The 15264-nt window shown below is 42.7% G+C and overlaps 1 protein-coding gene across 4 annotated transcripts in view; it reads left to right on the top strand.

The window, feature by feature from the left end:
- The first annotated feature begins 12996 nt into the window (after nt 1–12996).
- SPAST (spastin) overlaps nt 12997–15264 on the top strand; it is a 50877-nt gene continuing 48609 nt past the window's right edge. For all 4 annotated transcript variants that reach the window (XM_068970614.1, XM_068970597.1, XM_068970605.1 and 1 more), the window contains exon 1: nt 12997–13496. In XM_068970614.1, coding sequence (XP_068826715.1) covers nt 13088–13496 — 409 coding nt within the window. In that variant the 5' untranslated portion in view covers nt 12997–13087. The remainder of the gene's footprint in view (nt 13497–15264) is intronic.

Here is a 15264-nt window from a genome sequence, read left to right as displayed (position 1 = left end):
TAGTGAGATCCTTTTTTTTTTTTTTGCATGTACATACTTGTATATGCATAGAAAAAAGCCTGGAGAGATATACAACAAACTATTAATAGTGGTTACCTGTGGAGAGTGAAATGTGGAAGGTAAATAAGTTGTTGCTTTCTACAAACTTTTATAGTGTTTGAGTTTTTTTTTTTTAACCAAAGGCATGAATTTGTTTTGAAATTAAAAGGCCAGGAACATGCTCATCCCTGCCATCTCCAATCACACTGAGGACCACCTGGTGCAGAAGAGAAAGAAAAAGCCCCATCATGCCTATCAATAGCAAACAGGTGAAACACCACTAATAATAGCAACCGTCATTGTTCAGTCGCTCAGTCGTATCCGACTCTTTGTGACCCCATGAACTGCAGCATGCCAGGCCTCCCTGTCCATCACCAACTCCCAGAGTTCACCCAAACCCATGTCCACTGAGTCGGTGATGCCATCCAGCCATCTTATCCTCTGTCATCCCGTTCTCCTCCTGCCCTCAATCTTTCCCAGCATCAGGGTCTTTTCAAATGAGTCAGCTCTTTGCATCAGGTGGCCAAAGTATTGGAGTTTCAGCTTCAACATCAGTCCTTCCAATGAACACCCAGCACTGATCTCCTTTAGGATGGACTGGTTGGATCTCCTTGCAGTCCCAGGGACTCTCAAGAGTCTCCTCCAACACCACAGTTCAAAACCATCAATGCTTCAGCACTCAGCTTTCTTTATAGTCCAACTCTCACATCCATACATGACCACTGGAAAAACCATAGCCTTGACTAGATGGACCTTTATTGACAAAGTAATGTCTCTGCTTTTTAATATGCCGTCACATTTCAGTTCAGTTCAGTTGCTCAGTCGTGTCCGACTCTTTGCAACCCCATGAATCGCAACACGCAAGTCCTCCCTGTCCATCACCAACTCCCAGAGTTTACTCAAAGGCATGTCCATCAAGTCAGTGATGCCATCCAGCCATCTCATCCTCTGTCATCCCCTTCTCCTCCTGCCCCCAATCCCTCCCAGCATCAGGGTCTTTTCCAATGAGTCAACTCTTCGCATGAGGTGGCCAAAGTATCGGAGTTGCAGCTTTAGCATCAGTCCTTCCAATGAACACCCAGGACTGATCTCCTTTAGAATGGACTGGTTGAATCTCCTCGCAGTCCAAGGGACTCTCAAGAGTCTTCTCCAACACCTAGGTTGGTCATAACTTTCCTTCCAAGGAGTGGCAACAGGGAAATACACAAATGCACCTGCAAAAAAAAAATTTAAAAGACCAGGAATTTCCCTGGTGGTCCAGTGGTTAAGACTCTGCACTTCCAGTATAGGCAGCACGGATTCAGTCCCTGGTATAGGAAGCAAGATCCCGCATGCCCCAAGGAAAAAGTGGAAAACAAAAAAATAGAGGCCAAAAATATTTAGAAAAATGTCTTAATTGGAAAATACATCACTTTAATGTATGTAACACTGGCAATAATGAGGAAGAATATTTACATGAGTAATGAGTCTCATTGGTTATATGATAGCATTAAAAAAAAAAAAGCCTTCCAGTTCATTCTTCCCTTTACCCTCCTATTTATGGGGCATCTGCAGAAAAGAGTTAACATAGCAGGCCTGAGACTTCTAGCTTTAGAAAGGCCTGCTTAAAAGACTGGCTGGTGTCTAGGCATTTGAATAGTAAACTGTTCCCTACACTGATATATGGGGTCACAATGGCTCAGTGATAAAGAATCCACCTGCCAATGCAGGAGATGTGGGTTTGATCCCCGTGTCAAGAAGATCCTCTAGAGTAGGAAATGGCAACCCACTCCAGTATTCTTGCTTGGGAAATCCCATGGACAAAGCAGCCTGGTGGGCTACAGTCCATGAGTTTGCAAAACAGTCAGACAAACTAGCGATTAAACAACTCTGATATAAAACTTTCCCTATATGATGAGAGTGGCTTACTGAGTCTAAAATGTTTGATCAGACAACATGGTTTATGTTAAGCACCTGCTTTCCTTCTAGGAGTTGGGACTTTTGGTATGTGTTAGGCAGAGAATGACCACATGATCAGCAGCACTGAATTTCTGATGAGTGTCCCTGATAGATAGCATTTCACACATACTGTCAGATCTCACTGCTGGTGGAATGGTGTCCTGTGTGACTCAACTGAGAGAAGGCTCTTGGAAGTTGATCTTGGGTTTCCTCCAGACTTTGTCCATGTGCCTCTTTCCTTGCTGATTTTCCTTTGTGTCCTTCTGCTGTAATAAATCAGAGCTGCAAATAAGACTCTATTCTGAGTTATATGAGTGAGTGAGTGAAAGTCTCTCAGTCATGTCCGACTCTTTGCAACCCCATGGACTGTAGCCCAACAAGCTCCTCTGTCCACGGAGTTCTCCAGGCAAGAATCCTGGAGTGGATAGCCATTCCCTTCTCCAAGGGATCTGCCCAACCCAGGGATTGAATGTAGGTCTCTTGCACTGCAGGCAGATTGTTTACCATCTGAGCCATCAGCGAAATTGAATTGTGTGAGTACTTCTAGTAAATGACCAAACCAGGGGGTAAACACGGAGATCTTCCACTCTTGGAGAGTTTAAGATAAATATAAATTACAGTGCCTGCCCTCATAAATTTGTATTCTAGTTCAGCTAGATCAGACATTTAAATGTCAATATAAGATAACTGATTACAGATGAATGCTAGCTATCTGAATACTTCAGATTAATTCTGAAGGAGTTCACATGAAGTTGAGATAAATGCAAGCAGGTATCGTTGGAGCAAGTTGGACCAAAGAATAATTATTTCGGCAAAGCAGGGAGAAATGGGGCCAAGGGGACATAATTCCAATTAACATAATTTCACTGATGAAGAAATTAAATGAAGAAACTCAGGTATCTTTGCAAAAACATGTTGTAAAAATATGTGTTGGAGAAGACTCTTGAGAGACCCTTAGGACTGCAAGGAGATCAAACCAGTTAATCCTAAAGGAAATCAATCCTGAATATTCTTTGGAAGGACTGATGCTACAGGCGAAGCTCCAAAACTTTGGCCACGTGATGCGAAGAGCTGACTCATTGGAAAAGATCCTGATGCCTGGAAAGATTGAAGGCAGGAGGAGAAGGGGATGACAGAGGACGAGGTAGTTGGATGTGCTACAGTCCATGGGGTGGCAAAGAGTGGGACACAGCTAAGTGACTGAACAACAACAAATACTAGAATATAGAAATTGAGGACTTCCCTGGTGGTCCAGCAGTTAAACAGTCTGCCTGCCAATGCGGGGAACATGGGTTCAGTCCCTGTTCTGGGAAGATTCCACATGCCTTGGGCAGCTAAGCCTCTGTGCCACAACTACTGAAACCCTCGCACCACAGCTAGAGAGTAGCCCCTGCTTGCTGTGACTAGAGAAAGGCTGTGCACAGCACTAAAGAGCCATTGCAGCCAAAAATAAATAAGTAAATACTTTTACAAACAGTATAGGAATCAAGCTTATCTGATAAGAAGGATCTCAAGGTTAATGAACAGTTTCTGAAACTACAATGGAAACCATTCTGGGAAACAGACCACTTCTTTAATGTGTCCCAACATTCATCCAGTGCTAACAATTCCCATTACTCTCCTTTTAATGGATGTCAGAGTAAATGCCTTGCCCACCATAAACATAGAAATGTAACACATTTACATACCCAAGTATTTTCTTTAGAGTGATGACTGAATATACCTTCCGGTAATTTAGACTGCCATTCTACCACATTCATTTAATATCCTGTGTTAACTGACTCTGCTCTGCCTCCATAGCCTCACAGCTTTAAAAACTGAGCTGAGCAAATTAGGTAACAACTTATACTGTTACACCTACTACTATTTCAAAACCATGAGCTCATCCACACTTTCCATAGTAACAAATCCTCTGCAAACTAGAGAATCTCAAACTGGTGCTTCAGTTTTGTTTTGGTTTGTTTGTTTTCAAATTTTGAGCCAACATCTCCTGAGCAATAAATTTCGCATAAAAAATCAGAATTCTCGTTTCTCTTTAAATGTTTTAAAACTTTGGCAACAGAGGCACATATTTCTGAAAGGCAAAGAGCTGGAGCCTAGTAACAGCTGTCACATTTAATAAGAGAATGCTACTCTTTAATTTCTCAAAATATTTTTTAAGAATTTATTTATTTTTCAAAGTCTTTGTTATTCACATCATATATACATTTTTGAAGTTCACATCCACACATAGAATTTATGTATATATGTCTGACCACTGTTGCTACTTGCGATTTAAGTTTTTTAGCCATGTATTGGACTGCACACTTGCTCTTATTCCCTACTGTGTCCTGGCACCTTACTCATCACCTGGCAGGTTGTCTGTGCTTAATATGTTTGTTGAACAAATGAATGAATAAATATATGTCACAATGTGGGGAAATGATTAATTGTCCACAACTGTGTTTTGGCAACCCACTCCAGTACTCTTGCCTGGAGAATCCCATGGATGGAGGAGCCTGGTAGGCTGCTCTTTGTGACCTCCACGGGGTCACAAAGAGTCATACATGACTGAGTGATTTTGCTTTCTTTCTTTCATGTTTTTGCTTATAAACATAGCTATAGGATAAAAATCCCCTAATTGTTACTCTACTCTTGCCATTTCTAATCTCCAACCATGTTTAATGTTTCTCTCTTACATTTTCTGCCTTTTTCAAAATCAGTTATTCTTCTCTTGGTTCTAGGTGCACCACTTCATTTTACTTTTAATTATTATTATTAATTGAAAAGAAATCCTTAATAAGTGTCATAGGTCCCTACTTTAAATAATTCAGCATCTTTCAAACTGAAGGTTGGGGAATTTCTTAGAAGAGAAGGAGATTTATATATATATATATATATATATATATATATATATATATAACAACTATTAAGTGGTAATCTCTTTCTAAATAAATTAGTGGGTTAAAGTGATAAAGTGACCAATGTCCTGGATTAGTTAGCACAGTACTCAGGTCCTCTTTTTGTCCTGGTGAAATTGGCCCAGATTCCCTTCAAGATTAAGTGTCCTGCAAGTTCTTGCCATCTGAAAATGGAGAAGTTGTCATGCTACAGAGTAAATGGCTGAGAAGGTTAGTATCTTCAGTGCAGGGAGATTATAAAGCCAGGGTAATAGCTAGGTGGCTTCCCAGGTGGTCAGTGGTGAAGAATCCACCCAATGCAGGAGACCTGGGTTCAGTCCCTGAGTCAGGAAGATCCCCTGGAGAAGCAAATGACAATCCATTCCATTATTCTTACCTGGGAAATCCCATGGACAGAAGAGCCTGGTGGACTACAGCCCACGGGGTCACAAAGAGTCAGACATGATTTAGCAAATAAACAGTGTCAACAATATGCAGGCATTATTTTTCTTGAGACAAGTTTTAAAAGATGTTAATTGAGAAAATGGATTTGACTGGCATAGAATTCCAAGAGGCAGAAGATGTGGACTGAGATTATTGAAGATTCAGATCCCAGTGGAGTATAAATTCTGGAATGGCACTGTACATGTGAGAGACAGAAATGAATAAAATTTACTGAGCCTTCTTACATTCCAGGCATTATGCAGGAGGTTTTAGATGTATTCTTTTTTTTTTTTTTTTTAGATGTATTCTTTTATTTTGTAATTTAATTCTTATTCTACCCATTTTACAGATGAGTTAAAGGACTTGATCCATATCACACAACCAATAAGTGACAGAACCAAAACACCAACCTGTCTTTCTCTCAAGCCCATATTTTTACCAAACCAAAAAATAAAGGGGGGGGGGGGGAGTTATAGAAAAGCCGTCAATGTTAAGAACAACTGGATAGCAGAGATCTAGCAAGTGGGAGTCAAGGGGCCAAAAACCCAATACCTGGAGGCTCAGGAATGAAAGATTACTCTCGATTCAGGGGCTAGTGATATACATATTTCAAGATTAATAAAATATAAACAGTCTATATACAAGTGTTTTTCTTTGGAGGCCTAGATTTTAAACTTAAAACCCTAAAGTAGCATGTGTCATTAATTAATACATGATGTTGGGCAACTAACAGGCTGTTAGGAGCCTCAAATTCCTTATTTTGAAGAATGGAGGCAATAAGGCTTAAAATAGTGGTGATTGACTACAACAGCCAAGTTAACCTGCTTAGCCTAGAATATGGGTTCAATACATGTTAGCTAGTAGTAGTAGTCATCATCATTATTACTGTTGCTGTTGTCTCCTTTAACAAGTAAGTTACTGTACCTCATGATTGAAACTAGAAATGTTTTGATGACTCGGCAAAATGGCTGGGAAATGCTTTCTTAGATTCTAATCTGAAATCGAGGTAAAAGGAAATTCTACCTACAATCACTGTGGTAGATTACTTGCAAAGATGGCCACAATAATTCCTTTCATCCATACTTGTTCACTTTTTTGCAATGTGACTTTGCTACTACTCCATTGAGATATGGAATTTATTTTCCCATCTTTTCCATTGAGGTTGGCCATATGACTTGGTTTGATAATAGAATGCAGCAGAAATTACATTATGCAACTTTGAAGTTTAGGCTTAAAGAGGATTTACATCTTCCTTTCATGCTCTGTTGGAAGCCAGACGCTATATAAAGAAGTATGGTGGGACTTCCCAGGTGGTGTAGTGAATAAGAATCTGCCTGCTAATGCAGGGGACATGGGTTCAGCCCCTGGTCTGGGAAGATTCTGCATGTTGTGGCAGCCCACAGAACTACTGACCCCACACTCTAGGGCCTGTGAGCCGCAGCTACTAAGCCTGTGTGCCTAGAGCCTGTTGCCAGCAACAAAAGAAGCCACTACAATGAGGCGCATTTTGAAAGGAAAAGTAGCCCCCTCTCACTGCAACTAGAGAAAGACCATGCAAAGCAAGGAAAATCCAGTGTAGCCAAAAATAAAATAAATAATTAAAAAGTTACAAAGAAAAAAAAAGATATGGAATATTCTGCTGGAGATACATGCCCCAGCCAATAGCCACCAGCAGCCTCTGGACATGTGAATGAAGATAGCTACACCATCCATCCCCAGTCAAGCCTATAGTAGATTACTGCATTCATATAAATGAACCCAGGCAAGGCCAGAAGAAGAACCACCCTGCCACAAGCAGTCCAATTTGCTGACTTACAGAACTGTGAGTAAATAAATGGTTATCTTAAGTCAGTAAGTTTGGGAGTGGTTAATTACATAGCAACAGAAAGTGAAAGTTGCTCAGTCATGTCCGACTCTTTGAGACCCCATAGACTATACAGTCCATGGAATTCTCCAGGCAAGAATACTGGAGTGGGTAATCGTTTCCTTCTCCAGGGGATCCTCCCAATCCAGGGATCGAACCCAGGTCTCCCACATTGCAGGTGGATTCTTTACCAGCTGAGCTACTAGAGAAGCCCATAGCAACAGATATCTGCAACAATTACCATATTTGAATTGTTTTTCAAAATATTAATATTTATTAAACGAGTACCATAAGCAAGGCATCAGGCTAGGTGCAGAAAGTGAACCAAAATGTGAAAGTTTGGCCATTGCCTTGAAAAGAATTTATAAACTATATCAGGAGGTAATAAAGTATTTAAATAACACAAACTATATATTAGAAGAACCACAGAGTAACATAACCATATTGTTATAAGAATTAAAAAAATATAATTTCTGCTAGAAGTGGTAAGGGGAGGATTTATCAAGAAGATAATATTAGAGCCTTGAAGGATTTTGATGGTGGAAGTAGGAGGAAAATCAATTCTAAGAGAAAGAAAAATGACCTGAGGATAACTGTGGTCCTGGAAAAGAGCAAAGAGTGCTCAGAAACTTGTCAGTATTTTATTTCACTTGGATTATAATATATGTATAAATGTGGGAGAACTCATTTAACAAACATCCAGCTGCAACTTCATTCCAGGCACTGGCTACTCCTCTGTTATGTGATAGGTGTGGAAGTTGAACTACAGATGTGGAGGCCAGCCGAGTCACTAGTACAAGGTGGTGGTGGAACAGGGATTTGAATGCAAGTAGTTTGACTCCAGAACCACTCTACTATTGTGCTGTGTCTTGGCTAAGTTAAGAAATTAATTAGGGGGAAAAAACAAAACTGGCACCAAACTAAATACCCTTTAACAGTTGCAGTGAAAACAAATACACTATAGCTATACAAACCAACAAGAAGGGATCTCAAATACTTGTTTATTTATATTTTTGGCTGTGCTGGGTCTTTATTGGTGTTTATGGGCATTCTCTAGTTGCGGCAAGTAGGAACAAGTCTTCCTGTGGTACACATTCTTCTCCTTGTGGTGGCTTCTCTTGTTGCAAGCACAGGCTTTAGGCACGCAGGCTTCAGTAGTTGCGGTCCAAGGGCTATAGAACGCAGACTCAGTAGATATGGGGTTTTCCAGGACCCAGGATTGAACCTGTGCCCCCTGCATTGGCAGGCGAATTCTCAGCCACTGTACCACCAGGGAAGTCCTCAAACACTTAATATTGAACAGAAAAATCAAATTAAGAAGAATATGTGCAATATGATTATGTTTGTATAAGGTAAAAACCAGGCAACTACATAACATGTTTATACATGTTAATGTACACATGAAACTAAAATGAAAAGGAGAAAAATGATGAGTACAAAATTCAGGATACACCCTTGCCGATCACGCACTGCACGTTCCTGGGGAACCGGATGCTAAACCATTCATAGACAACCTGCCTCTGGGTCAGGGTTTCGTACGTAGCAGAATAGCTCCCTCGCTTCAATCTATTGAAAGTCAGCCCTTGATGTAAGGGTTTGTAGAAAAGGAAGAGATCTTTTTTTTTTTTTTTTTTTTACTTTTTTTTAAGAGGAAAAGAATTCTTTTCTAAGAAACATTTTTTTAACAAAATTTTTAAAAAAGAAAGAAAATAAACAAAATTCAGATAAATTCTCTGACATTCCAGTGGTTAAGACTCCATGCTTCCACTGCAAGCGGCACAGGTTTGATTTCTGACCAAGGAACTAAGATCCCGAAGGTCATATGGAATGAAAAAACCACAAAACCCAAAATTCAGAATAGTGTCTTCCTCTGGAGGGAAGAAAAGAGATTGAGATTAGGGAGGGGAATCACAGAGTGCTTCAAAGAACAGGTTACATTAGTTTTTCTTAAAATAGAAGCTGTTTATTTTTTCTTTAAATAATACATTTGTTATACAGTCATTTCTCTGTTCCCCAATACCAAAAGCCAGGGATGCTCAAGTCTATTACATAAAATGACATAGTATTTGTATATTAATATAATATACTCACATTCTCGTGTTGTTGAAAGAGGGTGTTTGCTATGACCAGTGCGTTCTCTTGGCAAAACTCTGTTAGACTTTGTCTTGCTTCGTGTTGTACTCCAAGGCCAAACTTGCCTGTTACTCCAGGTATCTCTTGACTTCCTACTCTTGCATGCCAGCCCCATATGATGAAAAGGACATCTTTTTTTTTTTTTTTTGGTGTTAGTGCTAGAAGGTCTTGTAGTTCTTCACAGAACCATTCAACTTTAGCTTCTTCAGCATTAGTGGTTGGGGGCATAGACTTGGATTACTGTGATATTGAATGGTTTGTCTTGGAAATGAACCAAGATCATTCTGTCATTTTTCAGATTGCAACGAAGTGTTGCATTTTGGACTTTTTTTGTTGACTATGATTGCTACTCCATTTCTTCTAAGGGATTCGTGCCCACAATAGTAGATATAATGGTCATTTGAATTAAATTCGCCCAATCCTGTCCATTTTGGTTCACTGATTCCTAAAACGTCAGTGTTCACACTTGCCATCTCCTGTTTGACCACTTCCAATTTACCTTGATTCATGGACCTAACATTCCAGGTTCCTATGCAGGAATTGATGCTTTTGAACTGTGGTGCTGGAGAAGACTCTCAAAAGTCCCTTGGATAGCACGGAGATCAAACCAGTCAATCCTAAAGGAAATCAACCCTGAATATTCACTGCAATGACTGATGTTGAAGGTGAAGCTCCAATACGTTGGCCACCTGATGTGAAGAGTTGACTCATTGGAAAAGACCCTGATGCTAGAAAAGACTGAAGGAAGGAGAAGGGGAGGACAGAGGATGAGATAGTTGGATGGCATCACCAATTCAATGGACATGAGTTTGAGCAAACTCCAGGAGATGGTGGAGGACAGGGAAGCCTGGCGATCTGCAGTCCATGGGGTTGCAAAGAGTCAGACACGACTGAACTACAGAACAACAACTCACATTCTACCATATACTTGAAATAATCTCTAGGTCACTTACAACACCTAATACAATGTAATTACTATGCAAATAGTGGCAGGCCACGTGGCAAATTCAAATTTTGCTTTCTGGAACTTTCTGGGTTTTCAAATATTTTCTACCTGCTATTGGTTGAATTTGGATGCATAAAAATGGATATATCATATATTACATGATAAATGTATAAATCAATTTTCACACAACAGAATCATACCACAGGTTCAAAAGAGAGACTTCACGAATTGAATTAATCACATGTGCAAGAGAGAGGGCATTTCAGAATGAGGAACTGGCAGAGGCACAGAGGCAGGAAAAGGGGTGGAGAGTAGTAAGAGGGAAACAGGGAGTAGGTCATTTTTGTAATAGCCTATATTTGTAAGAGTGTAGCAGTACACAACCTCACTCCAGTACTCCTGCCTGGAAAATCCCATGGACAGAGGAGCCTGGTGGGCTGCTGTCTATGGGGTCGCTGAGGGTCCTACATGACTAAGCGACTTCACTTTCACTTTTCACTTTCACGCATTGGAGAAGGAAATGGCAACCCACTCCAGCATTCTTGCCTGGAGAATCCCAGGGACGGGGGAGCCTGGTGGGCTGCCGTCTATGGGGTCACACAGTCGGACACGACTGAAGTGACTTAGCAGCAGCAGCAGCAGTGGTGCACAAAAGTCAGGCAAAGATGTGGCCAGAATGTGGAGTTTCTTGGAAGCATTTGTAAACCTTACACTGTAAAAGATGAAGTCTTTATATCAATTAGGATTCCTTAGTTTGGGGCAACAAGAAACAACTGGGGCTAACCCAAGTAAAAAGAGAAAGAGAAGAGACCAAAAAAAAAAAAAAAGAAGAAGCGTGATAGATGGAGAGAGCAAAAAAGAGATGGGGGAGGAAGAGAGGGAGTGTGAGAAAGAGAAGAGAAAAACAGAGAAACAGATTCAATAGCTTTGAGATAGGTTATCACGTAAGTGACCAGCCCAGGAACCTGGTAGTTCTGAGTATCTCAATGATATGAACTGATAGAGCAGCTCTTTAGAGCACTCGGTTCTTAACTTTCCTCCTATCTCAGTGTGTCTTCATGCAAGATTCCAGTTTCTAGGACGGTATGGGTAACCTGGGGCTTCCCTAGTGTTTTCCCTCTGTGACCTGGGAGGCGAGGTTCTGTGCTTGCAGCTCAGGATAATACTGGCAGCAGAGGTAGTTCTCCAAAGGAAAGGACGTCAAGCAGATTTTGAAAAACAGAAAAAAAAAAAAAAGTCCAGTCTGGATTCCTGAGGAAGTATGGAATGACTACCATGCAAAACCTAAAAATTCCCTTATTGAAATTAATTCTTCAGATTAGACATCTAGTTAAATTCAGTTCAGTCGCTCAGTCGTGTCTGATTTTTTGAGACCCCATGGACTGCAGCCGGGCCTCCCTGTCCATCACCAACTCCTGGAGCTCACTCAGAATCATGTCCATTGAGTCTGTGATGCCATCCAACCATCTCATCCTCTGTCGTTCCCTTCTCCTCCCGCCTTCCATCTTTCCCAGCACCAGGGTCTTTTCAAATGAGTTAATTTTTGCATCAGGTGGCCAAAGTATTGGAGTTTCAGCTTCAGCATCAGTCATTCCAATTAACATTCAGGACTGATTTCCTTTTGGATGAACTGGTTGGCTCTCCTTGCTGTCCAAAAGACTCTCAAGAGTCTTCAATACCACAGCTCAAAAGCATCAATTCTTCGGCGTTCAGACTTCTTTATAGTCCAACTCTCATATCCATACATGATTACTGGAAAACCATAGCTCTGACTAGAGGGACCTTTGTTGGCAAAGTAATGTCTCTCTTTTTAATATGCTGTCTGAAAGTGAAAGTGAAATCGCTCAGCTGTGTCCGACTCTTTGCGACCCCATGGACTGTAGCCTACTAGGCTCCTCCGTTCATAGGATTTTCCAGGCAAGAGTACTGGAATGGGTTGCCATTTTCGTCTCCAGGGGATCTTCCCGACTCAGGGATCGAACCCGAGTCTACCGAATTGTAGGCAGACGTTTTTTACCGTCTGAGCCACCAGGGAAGCCCAATATGCTATGTTGGTCATAAATACGTACCAATTTAATTAAACCTCTCGAATCGATTATTTCATCCCAATGAACTAACATTTTCGTTTTCAGTGACCTGACGTTTTTGAGCGTCCTACAACCTCTATCTTCTTAGATAATATTTATTAGATTGGACCCATTACTTTTGCGGTGAAACTGAGATCAACCATTCCTTGTGGAAGACCGGCAGAAAATGCTGGAAGAAATATAAGAAAACGATGACACCATTAGTCCTGCAAACTAGCCGAGGGACCCCAAGCTGCAGCAGTCCCTTTCTTGAATTGACGGTCTAGGTGCCCTGATACCGAGCTACCTACCAGGGTCAGCGAAATCGATTGAGCTACGGGTCCCTAAGGGCTAAGTAGGCCGAACTGCATACTGGAAAACGTAGTTCCGCGAGCGAAGGGACGGAATGGCGAGCGGCGCACACGCGCACAAGGAGCTCAGGGCAACAAAGACGGCGACGTGCGCGCACGCGCCGGAGAAAGAGTCGGGAGGGCTGCGCTTGCGCTCCCGGCCGCCGCTCTGAGCTACCGAGCGGCCAAGAGGACAGAGAGAGGGAGGGGCAGGAGCCACCGACCGCAGGAGGAGAAGGGGTTGTGCTCCTGGACGGGCGAGGAGAAAGGGGCGGGGCCGGCGAGCAGCGCGCGGAGGTGCACAGCTCCAGGGACCGGGGGCGCGCGGAGGTCTGTGGCCCTTGCCGTCCCAGTGGCCGCCGCCGTCGCTTGGCCGCCGTCGGTCTGCGGGAGGCGGGTTATGGCGGCGGCGGCAGTGGGAGCTGTGAATGAATTCTCCGGGTGGACGAGGGAAGAAGAAAGGCTCCGGCGGCCCCAGCAGCCCGGTGCCTCCCAGGCCTCCGCCCCCCTGCCTGGCCCGCTCCCGTCCCGCCCCCAAGCCGGCCCCTCCGCCCCAATCGCCGCATAAGCGGAACCTGTACTACTTCTCCTACCCGCTGTTCGTAGGCTTCGCGCTGCTGCGCCTGGTCGCCTTCCACCTGGGGCTCCTCTTCGTGTGGCTCTGCCAGCGCTTCTCCCGCGCCCTCATGGCCGCCAAGAGGAGCTCCGGGGCCGCGCCGGCCTCGGCGTCGCCCCCGGCACCGGTGCCAGGCGGGGAGGCCGAGCGCGTCCGAGCGTTCCACAAACAGGCCTTCGAGTACATCTCCGTCGCCCTGCGCATCGATGAGGACGAGAAAGGTAAATGGGGAGCTGGGGGGAGGGGGCGGCGGCGCCGGGAAGAAAGCGGTGCGGTCGCCGAGGGAGGGCAACACCTGCGTCCCTTTGCTGCCGGAGCCAGCGGGCACCCCCGAAACTGATCTGCCCTGCGAGACCGCTTGCTCGGGGTTAGACCCTCATCCTTTATGAGTCTCAGCCGAAAAAGCTCTCCCCTTTCAGGCGCGCTAGCCGCTGACTTTGTTTCGGATGCTAGCCTACACCTACATTTCTGTATGACCCGAGTCCCTGTGAGACTCCTAGACGTGCTTGCTGACAGTGACAGTTGTCCTAGAGTGACCACACACATCCTTTCGAGCGCTGTGAACAGTGAGTGGCTTGCTCTGAGCCAGGTTTCCAAAAGGTTTTGATATCGAAGAAGCTGTTCCTTGTTACAGGGTTTTAGTGAAAGCAGAGTACTGTAGTGTCAGAAAAAGAGAACAAATGGTGACTTAATTTTGAAAGGAACAGCTGCATATAGATTACAGCTGAATTTGCACTATTTTTTAAGTTTCATGACAGTTATTTTTATCAGTATAATGACTTCTAAGTATTTTCGATAAAATTCTGTTTTAGTATAAAACTTTTGCCCATGGTTGATTTGATCTCATCTAAATGAATATTCCGAGTATTCCATTCAAAGTTTCTAAATTGAAATATTGAGTGAATAGGGTTAGTTTATACATACTGTTTTACAGTAAAATGTAAAGATTTCTGTTTCTGGATGAAAGCAAGGGTACCACGTTCTTCAGATTTCTTTTAAACTAACATTTTTTTTTTAGTCTTTTTATATGCCAGGCACTATTTTCTTGGCTTTGCATGTGTAATCTGTTTAATCATCACAATTACCCCCTGAGGTGAAGATACTGTTGGGCTTCCCTGATAGCTCAGCTGGTAAAGAATCCGCCTGCAATGTGGGAGGCATGGGTTCGATCCCTGGGTTGGGAAGATCCCCTGGAGAAGGGAAAGGCTACCCACACCAGTATTCTGGCCTGGAGAATTCCATGGACTGTATAGTCTACAGGGTCGCAGAGAGTCGGACATGACTGAGCGACTTTCACTCACTCGATGAAAAATTTTTATGGAAGATGATAAATGACATTATAACATTTTGAAAATCCCTCCTTTGATCTCTAACTCCAGTTTGCGGAGATCTTTTCCCTCTAACTACTCATTTGCATTGTTCATTAGTATAAAAAAAAGAAATCTGCCGTTCACTGGTAGTGTCTCCACTACTAACTCCACAAACTGTTCTAGGTTTTCAGTTTGGTTGAAATCTGTTTCCTTTGTGGGGCCTTGGACGGGGAGTAGGATATAAGAAAGGAGGCAGGTATTCATGGGGTTGGAGTAAAAGGACAGAGAGGAGGCTTCAAAAAGTTGAAGAGAGGAGGCACATTTAAGAAAAGAATACTGTGTGGTTTGGGAGGAAAATTTTTTATTAATTACTTTATTTACCACCTTTAAGGAAGATCCAAGATCACCTGAGGAGGATGAAGAAGCATATACTATTCTCCCTTTCTAGAGAAGCACTGTTTTATTGTACTATTTTATTATAATAGAGTCCTCTGAAGTTTACTAATCTAGGTCAAAAGTTGGAAAGAGGGATATATTTGAGGGTAGATCATTTGTTGTATTTGAAAAGGGAATGCCAGTACACACAAGGAAATTTTGTTAACACTGGGTGATGGGAGTTGGGTGGTAGCAAGAGAGATCAGCAAAAACTTAGGCTTAAAAAAAAGGTCCTAGATTCTTA

The sequence above is a fragment of the Capricornis sumatraensis genome, chromosome 1 (assembly GCF_032405125.1).
Source record: "Capricornis sumatraensis isolate serow.1 chromosome 1, serow.2, whole genome shotgun sequence".
NCBI lineage: Eukaryota > Metazoa > Chordata > Mammalia > Artiodactyla > Bovidae > Capricornis > Capricornis sumatraensis.
This window is presented reverse-complemented; position numbering and strand designations above follow the sequence as displayed.